This window comes from Cephus cinctus, unplaced genomic scaffold (assembly GCF_000341935.2).
Source record: "Cephus cinctus unplaced genomic scaffold, Ccin1 Ccin1_scaffold0862, whole genome shotgun sequence".
In the NCBI taxonomy this organism is placed as follows: Eukaryota; Metazoa; Arthropoda; class Insecta; order Hymenoptera; family Cephidae; genus Cephus; species Cephus cinctus.
Window position 1 is genome coordinate 343,610 of NW_014333446.1, and position 21,287 is coordinate 364,896.

The following is a 21,287-nucleotide window of genomic DNA, read 5'->3' on the forward strand; positions in this document are numbered from 1 at the left end:
TTTTTTTTTTTTTTTTTTTTTGAACGGTCAAGGGGTAGTTTTCTGTAAGGATCTCGAGACACTTGTCCCCAGGAGGATTTCTATAGTACACAGTGTATAGTACCGGGGGGGACAGGGGGTGGTGGGACTTGCCGTGATTTACTGCGCGTGAAAAGGTGTGGATGTGGTTGTTGGGAAAATAGGGTTAGGCTCTACCAAGTAAGGGGTGACGCTTAGGGACTGTACGGTACAGGGATGGAGGACGAAAAAAAAAAAAGGGGGTACGAGCTATCCATTCTCCTGGCAATTAGCTTGAACCTAGAGCTAAACGCCGCTCTTGTCGAACGACCGTCTCCTGCGGTTTGTCGAAGGATTCCTCCGTGACCGAAATCGTAGTTGCATGTATACGGTGATCGAGATATCGATCGTTGAATTATTCGGCGTATATCGCACCTCGATTATAATCGATACCGTCTTGTGCGACACGGGGTATATCCGGGTTGAAATTTTATTCGTCCCAATTTTCACCCCCCTGTAAAAAAAAAAACCTACCCTCCACGTCCTTCCAGTCCATTCTCATCCCCGACAAGAGGTCTATACCGGGTGTACACAGAAACAGAGCGGATTAATGAAACGGATCGAAAGATCCTGTCCCATGTGTTTTACGTGTCCCTGAAAATTGGATTTAATATAGCAAACGTCAGCGCCGGCAAATATTCGCTGCTCAATTTCATTTTCCCCGTTTAATCATCCCTGGCCTGTATATACTGTACGCGTTTCCCCCTCTTCCGCTCCTCCAGGTCCGTGCCACTTGGGGGCAGGAGGTGGTTGCGGAGGTGATGAAGCCCACGGAGGTACCAGGAGGGCTGGTGGTGGCGGCGGCCAAATGACGAGGGGGCTCGGGGGGGAAAGAGGGCGGGCGCATAGCCCCGGTCGGGCCGTCATTTGTCAGGAGCTGTCGCGCCACGAGCGTGTTTCTGTTCCAGCGGCGCAGATAGCGGCCCATCCATAGGCCGTTCATCTTTATTCCTTTATATATAGAGGGGCCCGTCCTCCCTCGCCAGCCTCGTCCACCCTACACGACTCCCCGAACTCATTTAATTACAACAAACAATTTATTAGGCCCATCCGGGATACGCCCACGGCTATAAAACGGAGAGGGGAAACCAGTACGATAGGGGGGTACCCCCCCCCCACCCACCGCTTTGAAAATTTGACGAGAATAAAATTTTTTTTCAAAAATTGCACAATTTTCAACTTTACTAAATCCTCAAACCGGGGTGTGGTCCAGCCTGGTGTCCGTGGGTTCAAAGAAGAGGGGCTAAGGGGGGCTGACAAAAAAATGTCCCTCACTCACGACACTATCTACCGGGCGTTGATAAAATTCTACCACGGCACCGATCGTCTATCATCTCGGGCCTCACAATGCTCCTGCACCGTCTCCTACGGGCCCAGCATCCGAATCTTTATTGTGTATTGTCCCGGCCGACTCTTTAGGGGCCTTATGAATGGACGCGCACGACACCCGGCCACGTACTTATCTTACGCTGCCATCTAACCTTCCCTGAACTTCCGTGGACGATTCATTACTCGCGTTATTAATGGTCCCTCTTACTATCTTAATAGCCGCGCGCCACCCCCCTCGGCCGCCCTACCCCACCACGTCCGCGAACTACCTACCACCTTACTGGAGTTAACCGTAGTCACTTTTCTTTCTACACCCTTTACGCCTGTCCTGCTACCCCGTACCGACCTACCCCCTTGCTACCCGCGTACTTTGCCCTGATGCTAAGTAACGAGTGTACGAGATATATATATATATTCAGTCGCGGAGGTCGTAGGTCGTACCACCCCCCCCCCCTCTACCACCAACCCTAAGTTGTCACGCAATACCCCGCAGTCACTTTAATTCCCACTACTCGTACAGAACCTTCCGACCACGTGACCCACCTCTCCCTCGCCTATAGAAATACTGTATACCTATATAGTACATGCAACGAATGATAAACGGCACGAAGTTTAATTCGAATGTTCCTCGTTTATAACCCGTAGGAATGATAACTAGTGCGGACAGCTGTACGTTACAGTCGGTAGATTCTTGCGGTCGGTGCTGGAGGTTGGGTGTACAGGACAGAGAGAAACCGGCCGAAGTGGTATGTTGTATGTGTATATATGCCTATGCTCGTTTGTCATATCATAGAGATCTGGACTAGGTATACCCAGTGACTTGGGTACCCGAATCATACCATACGTATTACCCAGGTAGAATTTTGGAGTAAAAAAATTTTGTCAAGGATCCTACGATATAATACAAATTTTATTTATCTTATCGTACGTCGGTCCTTTACGCTATGATAAACTGCTGCAGTGCGTTATTTGCATGTAATATCTTTCGAAGCGTCCCGACGCTCTTTTATTAGCCGTACGGAGTACAGAAAGGGGCGGAAGGACCTCATCCGCGCTTTACCTCAGGGACTTGGGTATGGCAATAGAAGCAATGGTGTAACGGGCAAAACGGAGGGTTCTTGTTTTCTTACCAAGGACAATATACAGTACGTACATAAAGAGAGGATAGAATATAAAGTAAAACAGTTCTTCTCGAGTGCCTCGTAAACGGCTGCATCTTCGGCTTCAGCAGCTTCCTCTTCTCCCGAGTCGTAAACTTCCTGACGTCCCGGGAAACGTATTCGGTTGCGATCCAATATTATTACGCTACCCTTACATAGTGACGTATACATACATTGCATTTTGCGTTGTCATGCGCAAACGGTGATCGAAGGTTTTTTTTTTCTACGGGAAAAAAAAAATTTCAAAAAGACATGACAAAATAATAATACCTCGATAAAAGAAAATAAACTGGTCCATCGACGGACGATCGGTACAGTCGTGATTTCCGGTTTCGCGAAGATCGATCCTAATGTCCGGTAGAAGTTAAACCTGCTTTGGGGTCAGAAGGTCGTGGCGCGTAAAGGTAATAATCTATCGGCGACCGCAGCGCCCCTGCCGCCGGTAAGTGAGATCTCTGCAATTACGCGGTGGCGGCGGCGGTGCCTTGTGCTGCGGTTTACCGTGGGCCCCTCTCTTAATTCCTCCCTATCCATATCGTAGCATAACAACACGACTCCCTCGCTTTATTATTAAAAGTTAAAACTCCGCTGGGAGCCGGCGGCGATCTTGCGGTGAGAACTTGCTCTGTCTTCTTCCCTGTGCAACCTCATCGTTTGAATTTTGCTCCCCCCCCTCTTTTTTTTTTTTTTTTTCTTCTTATCCCTCCACCCAAGTATCCTTCGTACCTCTTCTACTTAGACCCGTCCCTTCCTCTGCTACCATAATTTTCTTGCTCCTCCACCCTGTACTCGTCTGCTTTCGTCGCTCTTTGTAAACTCCCACTAAACTCTACCAGGTACCCGGCTATAACGTAGCGTGAATCGTGAACGCACTTGGTAGCGTTGGTATCAACATTGAAGTATACTATATATATATTGTCGTTGAGCATATACTATATAAATATATTCAATGGGCGAATTCTGTTTAATTCGAATACAAGCCCCGAACGGGCATTCCAGATACACTCGAATAAACCAGACGGCTCCCCGACTGACGTTCCTATCCAGATTTGCAAATAGCGATTCGGCACTGAATCCGAGTCGAATATTCAAATCGAGCCTCGAGCTTTGGCGTGTATCTATGTACGTGCGAATCGACGGACACGGCTAGGAGAGCGATCGCGAAAATCGGTCCGGGTTAAAATGAAAATTGAAAGGGCGCGCCGATTGGCCCGGCGAAGGGCGGGAGGGAGGGAGGGCTCACTTATAAAACAGCGTCGATGAAATTTCCATATTGCCGGCAATAAACGCCCGACGAGCTGTATAAATTTGAATGGCATTAAACGTCCTGGCCCACCGGTATACAGTTGACAGAGCACCGAAGGCGACGTTACGTTTCGTAACTTTCCCATCGACGAGGCAGCCCAGGGCTTTTAGCGCTTTCCGAAAAAGTGTCTGGCGGGACGCGAAGGCTGCCGGGGGATCTAACGGGGGTGCTGAAAGTATGGGACAATTTTCGGGACTCGGGCTATCGAATCGTGAATACCCTTACGCACGTGATTTACGTTCCCAGACGCTGCTTGTATATATATTTAAGTCTTATGCGTCCTTCTCAATGGAACGATCGCATTAAGAGGCCATACGTACGCATGACGTCGTTGTCGACAAATAAAAAGATCACGTCCAGTAATGCGAAATCGAGACGCCTCGACGGTCGATGTTCACGTTGGCCACTGGAGAGGCCGACCAAGTGGTGTATACATGTGCGTATGGTGTTATGGGAGTCGTGGTTTGAAAAGAAATATCCCCCCTTCAGCCCTTCCGTCGACTTGGGATACTGCGGGGCCTCCCGATTACGTATTATGCTAAACACGCGAAAATGGCTTTTTAAACAGAACATCTATATTTATGTAGTCAGCCAAGACTCCGAAATGAAACTGCGCTAAATTAAATGCAATTTTCGTTGGGGCATGCATAACAAATTATTGATTGGAGGAACGTCTTTATAGTTTGCGATACAGGTTGGGCTAGTAGGGGGGTCGGGTGGTGGGTTACTTTGGTAAACCAAAGGCGAATGGACCCTTTACTTTTTACTTGGTTCCTCGTCGATATTACATTCCAATTATTTTGCCTGCATAATTCTGCCCGTAAGCACTTACCGTCTTCTTTACTCGTTTGGTATTTGCCGTGGATCTTGCACCAGGAGCCGGTCGACCGTTTTTTCGGATTTATTATTTTTGAGTGGTTGATGAAAAAAAAAATCGACTAAAATGTGACCACGTGTCAATTGGACTGTAAAGAAAATTTTTTAACACGTCAATGGCGATTAGGTAGTTTACGATTTTGAAATTGCCGCCATTATGGAGAACACTGAGAAATTTAATGTATCCCTTGAAATTACTCAGACTTTTTTTCAACGGATCTATGTATATCGCCTGTCTAACTTTAATCTTCTTTTCTGTTTCATGTGCTGCTGCTGGACCGATCAGGATCCATCTTCCGTGAGTAAAAACGTAAAGTAGCTTGAACGAAGTAAAAAAAAATATTAATCTTTTTTTAAATTATTTCATATTTTCACACTACTTACATTCATCCTGGACATTGATTACCGGCACTGCAATCACAGGGCGTGAGTAAAAAATTTTATAATTAAATTAATTGAATTGATATGATATATTTTGTTAGTTGGGAGTATATATATACATATACTATTTATGCATACTTCCTGTACCCATAAACAGATTTAACCCACGATCGATCCCATGGACCGAGTCTATGGAATAAATCGGGTATCGACGAATCCAAGAGTTATTAATTTGAAATGATGGAACGATAACTGACGTCTCTATAGTAAGGGTGGCTGGGGTCCGCGTCCCGACGGGGGTCCCAGACGTCGTCGGAGACATCAGCGCCGCGGGCGGCCATTGTCTCAACCAAAGACTAGAACCCCAAACAGAAAAGGCAACCTCGCTGACACGCCCGAGGGGGTCCTAGACACCCCATCGCGGTTCTCCAAAATTAATAACCAAAATCGAAATTCAAGTGGGAACGTCACTTATCACGATATTCATTCCCTATATTCATCCATAAGAAAGTCGCATAGCTATAATAATATTTTTAAACAAAAGAAAAAAGTCATACACGAGCCACCCCGATAGTTTTCCGTGTATACCAATACCTGCGTCTAAACGCACGTAACTGTGCTCTGAAGCCGCGTACGAAATAAATGTATAAATTATGAATGTAAATCGTGAAGCAAATCCACGAGGGTCTCTCTAGGTGAGAGCCAAGGGCCTGCCGTGGTAGTAGACTCGGTGCCGTAGCGTGAGCTCCGATCCGCCGCCTATACGCCGGCTGATTAATACAGCCCGATAAAACAACGGTTGGATATTTTACGTTTCACCGAGAGACGTTTTTATAACTTGTTTACACGGTTTCGTGGTCGATTTATAAAGCAAAACTCGCCGTTAAACTCTTCCCACAGTTTTGTCACCGTGCCCGTACAAGTATTACGGTACAAGGGAACCGCCTAGTGGGGATCCAGCTACGCGGTCTCCCGGCTATCCTACGGGCTATCCCGTCGAGAGAAGCCTGATCGCCGGGACACGCGATAACTTAATCCTCCCGTTAATTAGTACCACGTGTCACCGAACGCATCCTTCCACGGACATTTTTCATCCCGGCAGAACAAGGCTTTCCCAACCATATAGATTCGGAGGGATATCTATATAGCTGTGTATTCCATGCAATTAGGCATACAGCTAGGACCGTGTTGAGGTATGTCTGTTATGTGATATTTCATACACATATATATATATATGCGTGACGCGTACGATGCTTACAGGCGTAAGAGAGAGGGTGCTGAGGGCTGGATCCAGTTTGACTTTTGGATTTCCGGTCTCAACGGTTTTCAATTCTTAATATATATATATATATATATATATATATATATATATATATATATATTCATCTACCTACCTAATATCTACTGGGTATCACGAGGCGCTATAAGCGGGCAATTAAAAGCGTACAGCGGGGACATTTATGTCGGCACTAACTGGCCATTAAGACGAAGGAACCACCTAACCGAGGATGGTGTAATTGGCCAACGTGCTGAATCCGCAGCTCGTAAAACCCACCGGGCGTTCCAGCCTTTTTTTAGTTTTTCCTCCCCTCCCAGGCGACACCTATATAACGTTTCGCGAATTCATCCCGATTCCGTGCTCGTCCGAGAAGCTCGTTACTCTTACGTATACACGTGGTTTTCGGGTGATCCGTGTGGGTAACCAGAATGGTCCAGCTGTAAGAAAAATTTATGATCGTCGCCGACAGTGGTACTTTTTTCATACCCTGTAGAGGGAGATGACGCAATAACGACTTCACACGGTAAAATCAGTCCTGAAATCATTTTTCCTCCGACTCGGCATTATTTTCATATTTATAAAGGATCCTGGCTATTATCAACCGGATATTATACACGCCTGTCGCTTTCCCTTCTGATACGCGTTGTTACACGTGTAAACGCATAACTATCGCGATGCATTTAATTAGTGTACGCAACCCACCGGCAGATGTCGGTAATCGCTATTTGGGATTCGTAATGACGATTCTGTCAGTGCGAACCGACGTTGACCAATCGGGAGGAAGTTGGTCGTTCGTACGAGGACTGCCTTAAGGATGGTGAGTGCAGAAAAGGTAGAAAGTGCGAGTAAACGTTTTTCGTTCTGTCTCAATGTGAATTCGTGTCAGGGGCGAATGATTAATCGTTAAGTCGAAAAACACGTGGTACCCGATACTACTTACCACGTGATTATTTTTTTTCCACTCGCAGAAGCCCATAGCGCTAGTTGCAAATTACATCCCGCCTGCGATATACAGACGATCACGCTCATTACGGCAGCTGTGGCTTCGCGTGTCATTATTTTTATTAGCATAATGACAGCCGTACAACTTAATTTGCATGGGAAATCATATGGCCAACGAAAAGTTCGCATTACCGGAGTAGTGTCTTCTTCACGGATGCAACAATGTAAAGATAGGCCTTGCCGAGTTCGCTCCGATGAGAACATACATCAGACCCTTCGGAATACGACATTACTACACGCGATGTGGCAAAAATACGTTTTTTCGGGCAAGTCGAAGTAATTTTCGCCAAAATTGGCCGCGATTTAAATTTTCGGGATTTTTCACTCTCATCATCCTCCTCTTGAATTATCTATGATGGAAATCAATTTTTTTTTTTTTTTTCTCAACCATCTGTGGTTAAGAATTTTCGATTAATCCTATATCCGCTACGAGTGCGAAAGAGATAGACTTATGGACATCCATAATATCGTTTAACCCTTTTTCTTTCCATCATTCAATTACCCGGTATCGGTTATAATAGTTCAACCTCGACATATACAAATTTCGTAAAGCTACGACTAATGGCTAACGCGTGACAGCTATTCATTTGGACTGTCGCACTGGGACCGTGCAAGCTCAGTATTATAATCTCTTGTAAAACGAACCCTTGTTCAAGGGTGTAGGGGGTCAAGGGGGAGACCCCAATTGGCGCTATTCGATTGCCCGGCTTGGCGTTAAAGATCGCGGCTGCTATCTCGCGATAGGGATCTAAAATATTATGTAAATAGAGGCGTGCATTAAAGCGCGGATGAGATCCTTGGGTCTCATGCAGGGAGAGAGAGAGAGAGAAAAGAGTCAGGGCAAAGGAGCGATGTATAAAAAGCGCATAAAATAACATTTAGCGCGGGCTTTAACAAAATTGCTGTAATCCCGCGAGGGAAGCGCGAGAGCGAGGCCGTCCTGTAGTTGGCATTAACATACCGATTTACATAATGCGTATAATTCAAGTAATTATGAAGGGAAATATACACAATTTAATATAATGGTAGATGTTTAGGGGTCGCCTCTATCTACCAGAAAAGATCTGACTCCCTTGGATATATATATATATACATATTTCGTATACCCAGATACCACTCGAATTCTACCCTTGCCAGGTGCCTGGACCGATCGGTTGAACTTTGCCCCGTACTTTGTAGAATAAATAAGAAAAGCCAGAATTAAACGATAGAAAAGTTTGTAGGTTAACCCGTAATGCGTCCAATGTTAGACGCTATGTTACAGGTAGGTTTGGTAGGGGAACCTCTACTGTACCTGGCTGTAATATGGATTACTGTGTCTGTAGGATATAAACCATAACCGAGTGTCAGCTCGTTACGCATATACGTAGATCTATACTGTATATCTATACAGCAAGCCTCGCACGACCGATATACACGTACCGAACCTCCTGGTAATTCGTAGCCGACCCGTTATTAATTGCTTTTGTGTTAAACCGGCAATTTGAATTTCTAACGCGAAGAGCGAGCCTAACTGCCCAGTCCGAGGCAAACCTGCCCTGCCTTGGCCCGTACTCTAATGACGAAGCATCTTCGCGCCTCCCTCCCACCTGCCAGACGTTGATGAATATAATCGGCCTTCTAATATATTTTAATTTATGTTTTCACCTGAGAAACGCGCGCGTTGATTTCCCTGTCCGACCGCGATGCGACTGACCACGCAACCGTACGCACTCGGTATACGCACCTACATCCAGCCCTAATTCATACACGTGCATTATTACCGGCACTACGAGATACCTGAATACTCAATCCTCGTAAAAGATGAATTATAAAGACGGGAAAAAAAAATTAACGTCCCTGGAAATTGTTTAAATATTTTTTTTCGCGAAAAAAAATGCATTTGGGTATTTCGAAAAATTGTGAAATTTTCAAAAAAAAAATTTTTTTTTACACCTACATACTCCTGTCATTCCCCGTTTTTCGGCCCACCCGGATACCATCTGCCGCCATTTAGAACGCGGAGAGACCCACGTGTCCTCTGTGACAAAAGACTGAGGTCAATTCGTGACATTTAATTCGCTCGTGCTCGTACGAGCGTCCGACCCAGCGAAATGCAGGACGGAATCAGCAGAGGGAGGTCAGTTTGCCACGGTATCTCAAGATCTATCTGAATAATAACGTGTACGACAACATGTCAAATTATACAGAGCCGCGAGCTAATACGTGTGCGTAACGCGGGCACGCAACGCGCACGCACTGCCGGCTGCGTGTTGACCGTCACTCGTTTCTCGTATCGGTCGACATGTGTTCGCGCGACGACGTTACACAGCTTTATAATTGCCACTGATATTAAAGCCGTTGCGAGATTCAAGAAATTACAGCGTAACGTGGGCCGCAGGGTAAAATCCTTTTTTTTCTTTTTTTTTTTTTTTTCTTTTTTTTTCATTACCACGATATTCCAATTTACTCATACGTACACTCCCTTATTATCATTCGCTACCCCAGGCTCCCCCCTGCTTGGCTCTGAGTGACCAGTGACAATTAAATCACACACCTCGTCGACAATGATGGATCGTATTACCCTTTACGTACCTCGTGTACGCCACTTTTTTTTCTTTTCCTCGGAAATTTCCACAATTTCTACATATACCCCCGTTACTCACGAAATTATTGTATAAAAAAAAATTATTCAAAGAGGTGACACCTTTTTCTGTTTCATATCTCCACGCTCCGGCCCTCCACCGTTGGACCCGATTGGCAACAGTATGTAAGTATATATATATATATATATATATATAAACATATATTTTCATTATCAAAATTATCTCGTAAGTTAATACGTGTAAAAATTGCCACCAATCCCGAGAGCGATTTTCGTGTGAAATATTCGCGAGGCAAGTTAATCCGAGGTATCGAAGTGAGCGAGAGAAAACGGTTCGTCAGATAACGTATCATTATGTGTATAAAAGAGTGGATAGCGTTCGATGATAATAAGTACGTCGTTCAGTAAGGGACCGAAGACTGTACGTATGAATATGGCGGTATGACGAGAGGGAGAGAGATCGAAGATACGAAGACGAGTGAGAAAGAGAAAGCAAAAAAATAAATAAGGGTATATACCTAATGGACGCGCAATGCTATACCCCCTCGCCGACGCCCCTCTCTCTCCCTCTCCCGCGTAAAGTAATACGTATAAGCGTAATTCGTATCCAACATACCTAAGGCGATTTTAGCGATTTCTCAGTTAGCGAGATCAAAAATGGCCGCCCGACAACCAACACTGATGGGCTTTACCCGCACGTTTCAATTACGCGGGCAACCCGGTGTATTCCTCCTGTGATGTTGGCTGCCGCTCTCATTATATGGAATATGAGCTCGTGCTAGCTGTGTTCTCGGCGTTAGCTTCGACTACCGATCCCCGACCACCTGTATACGCAGCCAGCTGTGAGTAGAGTCGGCCTGACCGATCCCCGATATATCCTATCCGAATATCCAGACTATCGGCACGCTGTATATACGCGCAGGTACTCCCATACAATATATATATATATATATATATATATATATATATATATATATACACGTACACAATATCTCGTCCAGCCAAACGATCAGCCATTAAAGTCCAAGAGAAAATTCTATAACGCGTAATGCAAGCCTAAGCTATACCGGTCTGCCGATTCCTCTCGTTCCCAGGTACCTCCTCCCGGTTACCATACGGCGTGTATGTCGTCGTTACCCATCGGCGGCGACCTAACAGCACGTCCTGTGCAGCAGCTTCGTCGGCGGGCCAATGCGCCCGATTACGACCGATATGGCGCGTTCTGCGCTCTATGTACTCTGTCACCGCTACCTCCGTTACTATATACATATACACACCCTGGTCTTCTCTCTATACCAAGACTATATATATATATCGCTTCCGACTATACGACTATGCAACCATAGGACTATGGACTATGCGGCTGCCTGTGGTCCTGCGGACCTGCTACCTCGCGCTTCGGGCTTGGGGTTAATACGGTGGCCGGTGATGCACGACCGACGCAACGTTGCGGCCAGCGGCTGACCACACGCCAGCTGCCCAACGCCAGCCGCAAAAATCTGTAGCCTGACCCTTGCCCTCTCCCGGCACATCTACCGCTATCCACATCCCAGCCGAGATAACTTCGTTGATCCACGACACGTTCTCGTGTACCAAATTTCACGTCGATCCAAAATTTACTTCGATTTTCTTCCACGAGCTGCACGGCGGTACCTTTTTTTTTTTTCGCGGGATTTTCAAATTCATCATAACCCTTCCTTATTCCGTGGCCGATATAGGGGCGTCACTTCGCTTAATATTTCGTTCGCGTCCACGGCCGTCGGGTAATTGTGTTAAATGAGCCGGTTGCGTATGCCAGGCCAGACCGGCGCGCACTGCCGAACACGCGTGTAAATAATAGGACTCCCGTATACGTACTGCGCACTCGTGTAGGAACTTATGCGTATTCACGTACGTTTATAGGTATAAGCCGTGGCTCTGTGTTGTTTACGTCGCTAAGAAAAAAAGACGTGCGTGGCTTTCAATTAACGCCCGTTCCCAACAACCCACGGCGCGACAGTACTGCGAGTGACTACTAATAACCGGCCGGATGATTCACGCGACGGATCCGCGACTCTTGTTGTTATAACCTAACTGAGCTTTCTTATACCCTGTCTACGTGCATACTGTTACGCCGCCTTATACTTCTCGTTAATGCGTTACGCGCTAAACTACGGCTAACCTACCCTGGATATCTGTATATATGTATATATAGCTTCGTGGCAAGATGGCGTTGGATTCTTTTATGCGAGAACGAGCTCGGCTTTGGTATTCCGGACGATGGTCGATCGGGCGCGCGAACACTCTTCTCTTCTTCTTCTTCTTCTTCTTCTTCTTCTTCTTCTTCTTCTTCTTCTCCTGTGTCTCGCATCGCGCTTCCACAAACGCGCGATTCATCGTGAATACCAATGGCCGATTCTCGAGGTTGTCGGGGAGACCGAGACACTAAATTCCACAGGTGAGAAAATTCCTGATTGGCTGAATCGAAGGCGTAGGGAAAGCACGGTGAAGGGCGAGGGGGGAGACTACTTTTGGTATGGTTATTATTATTTATATATTTATATATGTATATATATATATATTTAGTGTACAGCATATAGAAGCGAACGATCGGCCTCCACCTCGTGGGAAAGATTATCCGACGGTTTGTGGCCCGGACGCGGGGCAAACGATTTAATTGACCCAGAAATTGGCCATGAGGTTGAAAAAAAACAGATTTATCCCGTAAGATCGGCTTTTACGTAATCGTCCCTTTCCTCCTGACTATACGAAACTCATATCCCACCGATCATTAGCAAATGACGGTATTGAATCTTTATCGGTGTAAAATTTTCAATACCGATCTCCCTCGCGTAATCCTTATTACGCTCCGTGACTCTAGACCGGTATTATTTTCGTGATATTTTATACCTCGTGAAAAAAAAAAAAGCTACGCGGGTTCACTTTATAACTCAGGGTACACCCCAAGTCGACCGTTGCGACCTTTATTTTGTATACTTACGTACGAAAATCGGTAACTTCGATCTCAAAGCGGATAAGACGGGCAGAAAGTCCCCGATCTGGATAATGAAAACCATACGGCACAATGAGCGACCAGCTTATAATCAGCTTATACGAGTAAACTATGAAGCCCTCTTAGAAACGGGACACTCCAGGTATATACAGTCGATTGTCAAATAAAGCGTTAAATCCGGCGAAAGCAGCCGATTCCGAATGCTCCTTGCGGTACGTCGGTATTCTCAGTGACAACGATACCTCATTGTCGTTACCATTGTTACCGATTTACCGGGTTCCCACAGCCCTGCCCCCCGACAGTGGCGTCCTCGAACCGATTTTACGGGCAGCTTCCTCCTACGCCCGGAATAAGGCTACGACGTCCCCGACCTCCTCTCCTGGTAACAACAATACCCCGACGAGAGGGTGGTCTGTGTCTCGGTAACCGAAATCCAATTTGCATGAAGGACAGGAGCCACGCTGGACAAGGTAATTGGTACACAGTAGGGATTAAGTTCGGGCAAGACGACGAATGGCGAAGGCCGTACCGAGGGCCCCCGCTCGACTACTGTATACGTATATACAAAGGACACGCGAGCGGCGCCCGCGCCAAGGTATACGAATTTTCTCGAACTAGCTCACGCGATCGAAAGTATCGGACCGATCGGGGATTCGATTAGACGCCTTATGGAATTTTTCTACGATAACTGTACGCATCGCGGTTTAACTCGACGCATGTATAGGTATACACAGTCTGTGGGTAATATCTCGGTTGGGTTTACATAAAGCAAACGTTTCGCAGCGTCCCTGAACCAAGTCGCCTTCTTCTGGGTATATGGTATGGGACCGAGAGGACACTCACATAAATACGTACGCAAACAAAAAGCTACAAAGGGCCGCGCTCACAACAGATACGATCTCGCGGCATGCAGATACGAGCATACTAATCTCCCTTAGGCTCCCTCTCTCTCTTTGGCTCTTTTTTTTTACCTCCGAAGAAAACCGCATCCTTTTGTCGTATATACCTCTATGATGCATGGGAATGGCCGATCGTACCGGTCGAGGACGATTCGATAGCCCATAGGCACGAGGAGGTTTTTTTGGTGAATTTGCAAATTTGGAATAAACATTTGAGGATCGAGGTAAAGTTTCGCTCGAATTATAGGGCAGCTGGAAACTGTTTTGGTACAGTGGACGACTAGGCGATACATCTCGAAATCGAATCCGGAGTCTGCGCCCCTCTTTGCCGGGGTAGTTTCAATTTCGTAATGCCAATCCAATCATGTAAATCAGGGGAGCCGTTATTAGTGGTAGCAATCGAACTCTCCTATAACTAGCGGAGGAGGTCCGGGCTGATCAAGACTGGAAGGTGGGACGGTGGGGGGGTGGTGGCGTCCCAACTAATCCTAGGTTTACCTAATCGCCCTATCCCTATAACCGACCCGACGCTCTATCCCGGCGTCCTGCTCGTTCGCAAAGCGGCTTACAGTTTCACCCCTTTCGCTTCGTCCTGTCTCTCTCTCTCCCTACCCAGCCTCACTCACGATATCCGGACTCGCTCCTGATCAATCAATCAGGCGTTTGCCCATGCGAAATTTTACGTTCGACCTCCTGCTTCCCAGGTACTCCAGCCAGCCGAGTGACTCTTAAGCCGGAAACTACCACTAATTATACGGATCAGACAGTCGGATTGTCCAAAGTCCCTAAGGACTCTGGGGAATGTCCCTATAGGTATATCTGGGTGTCTTTTACGGAATACCTAGAGTTATTATGTATGTCTGTATATATGGTAAACTTACGTACGGCCAGTGGTATACTCGCAGACCGGAAATCCCTGATAAATTATTCCCTCACGGTGAACTTTGGTTAGGAGCCAAAAACTATCGTATAATAATAATAATAATCGAGGAAAATATAACGTAACTCCGTGGCCAAGCCTCGCACCCTATACGGTGGCAACAGGTAAAAGCGAAAAGCCGCAATTTATTATACGCCGTGAACAAGGCGGACAACAGGTATTTTGCGGCTCGTTTTTGAGGCTAATTGTGTTTTACCTGGCTATAATGGTTTGTTGATAATTCCGGAGCGGAAGGCGGAGCACGAGCCTCGATCGAACGAAAGCGCAACCCCGTGTAATCTCTAGTGAAATATAGTGGCCCGTTGACCGGCCCTCGAGAAATTATACGCATTCCAATAGTAAACTGTGTATAGTGTATTGCTTTGTTATTAAGCCCGTGAGCGAAGGTGCTGCCACCTACGGGAAATTCCATGCAAGATTCACTCTCCCATGTCGTTGCCGGTTAACAATTGGGTCGCCGGACGGGGAAAAAGAGGTTTTAATTTTACCAAGAACCTCCGTCTCGCTCTCGAGTGGCAGAACTTGCTTGCGGATAGTCCTAAGCGCTAGTCCGCCCAGTCAAGTATCCAGCGAGAAGTCACTGGCTAATGGCCGACTGATGGCAATGTCTTGTCGCGTCGCGGCTGGACGAAGCCACCTGCGACAAAGAAAATATTAAAGTAGACACCGGTTGGCTATAGGACTTGCCGGATTTACATCCGGAACACTTATCACGACCATGTACGTATAATCTGTATACCCGTAGCCAACTTCGCACAGGTAATCGAGGTATCGACTGTACTCTGAGTTAGCATACACATACACTCGCTCCTAGCGCCGAGCACAAGGACTCATTGGCTAATCCGAAGCCTACGAGGAAATCCTAAGAGCGTCGCTATAGGAAACGAGCTATGTCACCGTCGAAATGGCCGGTAAAGTTTCACCGGATTATTACGACGCGCATGAGCTACCCCGGCTGCTAAAGTCCGGTGTAACACCTCGTTCGCGTAGCCGCCGCATATTTCCATGTATAAGGAAGCCGTGTTTCAATCATCTCGGGTCGCTCGGCGAAATTACAGTCGTGATGCAATTGGATAACATTGTAGTTGCCGAGCACGCCGGCGTTGGCGCCACGGTACGAGGAGCCCGGACTGTTCGCGATGAAGGCAGATCGCGGCTCCGGGGCTGTTGGCCAACAATTGAATTGAGTATCCAGGTAACCGTCTATGTGCGCCAGCGCTGCTACACTCCTACCGGAGCTCTGTGCTTACGAGCCGTAGAGTGGCATTACGTTGGCGCGCCGGGCAAGTGAAAACGAAGGAGCCGTATAAGGCTGATAAATCATAAACCATACCCCGTGTACCGTGTGTGCCGTGGGGTCTATGCTAATGACATATCCTGCATCCTGCAACCTCAGCACGCGCGATTCATCCAACGCTGAGCTGTCCGAGGTACTCGGAAGGTACTCGGAAGGTACTGGAAAGACGGTACCTGGTCTTCGCGTTGTTGATAACCAGACGGTGGATCGTTACCGGTGTATATAGGTATACCAGACAGGGACAACCTGATAAAGTCGATCCCTATCAAGGTGCAACTTCAGGGCAATGGGTGCATCGGGTCTACCTGACGTCTAGCCCGAGCTCGTAAGACTGATCAGCAACGTGGACACGCGCCAACGAGCACGCGCCGATAGATCTGACATCGCGACGCCCGACGCCCGGAGCGTGACCGGAGACTCGTTACCTACGCGGCATCCTCCGTCGAGATCCTCCTTAGGAAGACACGCGCCAATCGCTCGTCCTGCCTCTCCCTATTTATCCTCCCTCCCCTTTAATCTTCACCTCGGACCGCGTCTTCCCGGAATCGTAGAATCGCCTTCGCGACCTGGCCCGGGTGACCTCGCACTCGGGGTCTCGAAAAAAAATTTGGTATATAAGGGCATTAAAGGAGTGCATACCGGGGACCCAGAGTCCCACGGGAGACCCGGAGGCTCGGCCACTAAATATTGTGTTCGCGCAGAGAATACAGCCCGGGACACGTGTAAGCGGGGCCGCGGGATTCCGTATGAGCAGATCGGCCCGCCGATTATACGCTAATTCAACGCAAATTCCTTCTCGGAGATATCTGTATCGCTCGCATACATCAGCCCCTGCGGTAGCTGGCGAAGCGCGCCACGGCCCGCTTAATCAGTACCGGAGACAACTATATATATAGTCTGATACATAGTTTCGTGTACCGCGAATTCAGCATCCGTTAATTCTCTTCGGTCCGTCCGGTATCTCGAGATATGAGATTTTTGGTGATCCACGTTTTATCGAATTATAGGAAATTTTTTAGAATTTCGAAACACGATCTTCCTCTTTTCACTGTCATTTCTACGTATGTTAATATTTACCTAGGCAACACCTATCTGTGTCGAATCTTCATACGGCACTTCGGACCGTTCGCCTTACTCGTGTATCCTTTGGAATAACGCTGAAGGAGCTACCGGTGCTCCACCTATACCTATACCGTTTCCTAAAGGACCTCGGCTATGCCGCTTGCAGATATATCATGGTGTCAGCAGACATACCATTCTTTTGCGGTGCGAAACAGCCGACAGGACGGCAACGTTCACAAATTAAGGAGCGCCAAAGTCCGCGGTCTGGGTCCACGCCGCTAGGCGCTATCGCGCTTCATAAAACTTCGTTAAGCCGGGACTGCAAGTAGACGCGTCCGAGTAGCCACGTACATGACGCAAAACTCGAGCCTTGGGATCAAATTAATCTCCAGCCTCCCTGGCTCCTCCGATGCTTATTCGTTTCCGACTGTGAATATTATCCCAAGACACGTAATTGGTACAGGTCCTCCACGAGGATCGAACTGCCTGAAAAAGTTTGCTCCAGATCTTCGACTACCGTGTCGACGTTAAATCTTCCTTATCGACATTACATTGAAGCTGCTCGCTGGGTATCAAACGTGTCCTCATAATACGTCGTTCATTAATTCGCCAAGGACATAACGTAGGACTAGACACGGGATACAAGATAGTACGTACCAGTACACTGCACACATACTCCATTCTCGTCATTAGGTACGTCGCCTCGTTAGGATGAGTTTTTACGTCGCTAATGAGCTTGGCTGCAAGTTGTCCCGAGCAAGAGAGGAGGGAGTCTGCGTAGCCATCACGAGTCCCTGCACGTGTATGATCTACGAACTAGCCGGGATGCTGTGTTATGCCAAATCAGCATGGCGGAGATAGTAGAGAAGAATGAAAGGGACGTGAGAAAAAATATAAAAGGATGTAAAAAAAAATTTTTATCACCCAATCAGACAATCGCAGCATCCCTATCGGTATCTTTGGCACTGATCTTTTTTTTACAGATTTCCGAGAGCGAGACGAAATCTTTGTATTTTCTTAAAACCTCCCGTGAGGGGCAAAAAAAATTTGCTCCACGCATTAAAATTTTTTTTTATACGAAAAAAAAAACCGCCGTCGCCATTCATCGGACCAGTTTTCACCGGACGACGCAAACCTGTCGTTTAATTCGCAAATATCTTCCTCGTGTTTCTCAAAATACGCTACAGCTGCTTGCGTCATGTCTACTAGGTGCTGTACAACGCTCAGGGGAAACCTTAATGTTATATACCTCAGTCCGCGATGACAAGAGGATAGTGCGAAAAGTGTACTCTGACGACATCGTCACCGCGTACCTCCTAAATATCCCCTTGGCATAATATAGGGTGACAAGGAAAAAAAAAAGTTCCTCAGACCCGCTACTCAACGCAGCTAACGCTAACGACTGTTTCTCATCTGTATCTCTTTCAGACGGCATTACATTGGGGCGCGAAACACGGCAACGAGAACATCGTCAAGCTGATCGCCGGGACCTACAAGGACTACATAAAAGGCGTCAACGAGACAACCGTAAGTCGAAATCAATATGACGTCCCGATCGTTTGCTCTGATTTAATTCACTCTTTCCCTTTGTTCTCGGTGCTCGGTCCAGAATGGGGTAAGTCATGAATTACGTCTCCGATCCGAAGCTCCGGCTAGGACCATTGCCGGCCACAATGGTAAAATACAGGTTTTCGCACTATTCCTCGAGTGAGGTCCCGGTCGGCACGAGGTCCGCGACGTAGGGAAGAACCGCGTCCGGAAAGGAGAAGGAAAGAAAGGCAAGAAGAGAAGGCCAAAGATAGGATCGGATGTGTGTGGTCCAGCTCTTTACTCTTTATAAGACTTATATAAGCCAGAGCTCGAGAGCGGGCTTGCTCGTTAGCGGCTCGCGACAAACACCGTTGGTACTGGGTCTGCCGCCATCGGTACCTGCTCCGGCTCTTTCCCATACACGAGACCTCAGAAATTCATTCCCCGCCTGTCCCTTGGTCCCAGCTCTTCCATCCGTCCCCTTGTGGATTCGCCTTGTTCCTTAATTCCTTCCTTGGTCTCTCTCACTCCTCTCGCGTTTCCTCTTCCACGTACGTCCATCTGCCTCTTCTCCTTCTTCATCATCCTCCTCCTCGCGTCCTCTCGACAGCCCGGACGGCTCATTTGTTTTCGCGGTGTAACCCGAGAGTCGCTCTGTCGACGCCGCAACGCCATTGCTGCCAACACTCACTGGACCCCGGACTGATAACCGGCTTGGCTTTCATGTAAATCGCTAATTCCTCCTGGAACATTAATTATCTCGTTGCCCACCGTACTCGACGACATTTCCAGAAACGGCCTCGATACGCTGAAACAAGATGAGGATGAATGTGGCAAAGGAAAAAAAAAAAGAGAGAAAAAAAAGGAATGCACTTACATTCCATGTAGCCAATTATCGGAAGAAAGTTTAAAGTGGTATCTCCGCGAGAGAGCCACTCCCCGGATGAAATATTTTCGTGGTCCTTGCGGATGCTGGAATTCTTATCCCACGTTGTTTCTCACGATCATTCCAACTGTTTCGCTATCAGCCAATTCGGTTGCGTACAGTATCAATTTTTTAATTTTTTACATTTTTATCTCGATCTTAACCTTTTTTATAACATATAGATATACTGCACGGTAGTAGCTTACAGTCTATGGATCCTCGACCGATCTGTTCCGATCGCTTTTATCTTGAAAGGAATCGCCCTCCGCTACCCTTTTCAATTTCGTGCCTCGTGCCGACCATAGATGAAACCGCTCCTCGGGCGCAGCCTCCGTAATCTGTCAGTGGTACCGCTTCTCGTACAGTTTTCTTCAGCTTATCTGGAGGATCGAGTCGCATTTAATCCTCGTGGAAAAAAAAGTAAAAAAAATATAAAAGGAAGCCAGGTCTGCCACCCCCCCGACTCTCGTAAGCCGACCGTGTGGCGCCAATCGTGGCGTACGACAGCCGCAACAATGCGATACGCCAGGAAGATGCAGAAGGAGGATCTTACGGATAGGATCTACCGGGTGTAAAAAAAGTTTATCATATCCTACCTTTAATCTCGAAAACCGTATAAAGTCACGTATAAACCGAATATATGAAATTATATATCGAAATCGAAAATGAGGATTCTCAAGGACCTCCGGCTTCGACTCCCGCCAGACAAGATCGTTTCCTGACATATTACACCAAGTCGAGTTACACGCGAACCCGGTACCCGGAGCGGCAATATCGAAGGGACCAATTTCGGTGCGGATGTCGAAATACGAAATGTCCTTGTCCCGCGAAAGGCAGGAGGGAGTCACGTTATGATTTAGCGGCTCGTAAAAGCCGTCCTTGATATAGAGAAAAATATTAAAATTGAAAATCCTCAACGGTGATATACGCGTGTGATATTGGTGGCCGGCAGCTGTCCTGTTCCCCGGCTCGTGGCCGGGCAGAAATGGAAGTGAAATAAGAGCGAGAGAAAAAAAGAAGAAGAAGAAGAAGAAGGAAAACGATAAAAGAGAACGTCAGAAAAGGAAGAGACCAGAGGGGCGGCAGGGGGTGGGATCGCACTGTGAAAAACAGTGAGGGGGTGCGAAGATATTGTCTCGGAGGCTCGGTGACTCCGGCGCCAGGACAATGCTACTTTAAAATATTGTCAAAAGTATAAAAGGATATATATGAAAGGGTGAGAAGTGAGGGGCTCCGAAAGAACCAAAGGGAGAAACTCGCAGCACTTGTCGCGAGCACACGTGTCGCCTGCTATTGGACTCGGAAAAGGGTGACACACCCCACTGTGTTACCAGACTGCGTATACGGTGGATTTTAAATTGAAATAAATTAAACTGATTCAGGGTTACCAACATACCCGCACCCACGTGCACCGGTGTCCTATAAGCTTCGCGAAAATAGGTTAGGCCATGACTTTCGTGCGGAACCCCTCGTAACTTGAGTCTACTCGAGAACGGCTGTGACGTCACCAAGCGGCTGTTCCACGATTACATAGAATACTCCTAACATTTATTTAAATCGCCTATACCTAAGTGCGTTCCTGCGTCTGCGGATAACCATGGTCACCGTTCGGCAATCCGACACCTTCCACAACAAGAAACTTGCTCTCGGTGCATTTCATTTCAGTTT

General features: G+C 47.1%; 1 protein-coding gene across 7 annotated transcripts in view; it reads left to right on the forward strand.

Annotated features, from left to right (window-relative positions):
* LOC107270998 (ankyrin repeat domain-containing protein SOWAHB) overlaps nucleotides 1–21,287 on the forward strand; it is a 71,977-nt gene that overhangs the window by 44,443 nt on the left and 6,247 nt on the right. For 4 of the 7 annotated variants that reach the window (XR_001538490.2, XM_015746530.2, XM_025088260.1 and 1 more), the window contains 4 exons: nucleotides 5,015–5,027; nucleotides 15,693–15,697; nucleotides 18,593–18,691; nucleotides 18,774–18,779. Coding sequence is in view for 6 of the 7 variants with exons in the window: in XM_015746530.2 (XP_015602016.1) it covers nucleotides 5,015–5,027; nucleotides 15,693–15,697; nucleotides 18,593–18,691; nucleotides 18,774–18,779 (123 nt within the window). In the remaining variant the exon portion in view is untranslated. Of the gene's footprint in view, nucleotides 1–5,014; nucleotides 5,028–5,151; nucleotides 5,155–10,136; nucleotides 10,140–15,692; nucleotides 15,698–18,592; nucleotides 18,692–18,773; nucleotides 18,780–21,287 lie in introns of all 7 variants that reach the window. The other 3 variants (XM_025088258.1, XM_015746531.2, XM_025088259.1) reach the window with 3 other exon arrangements.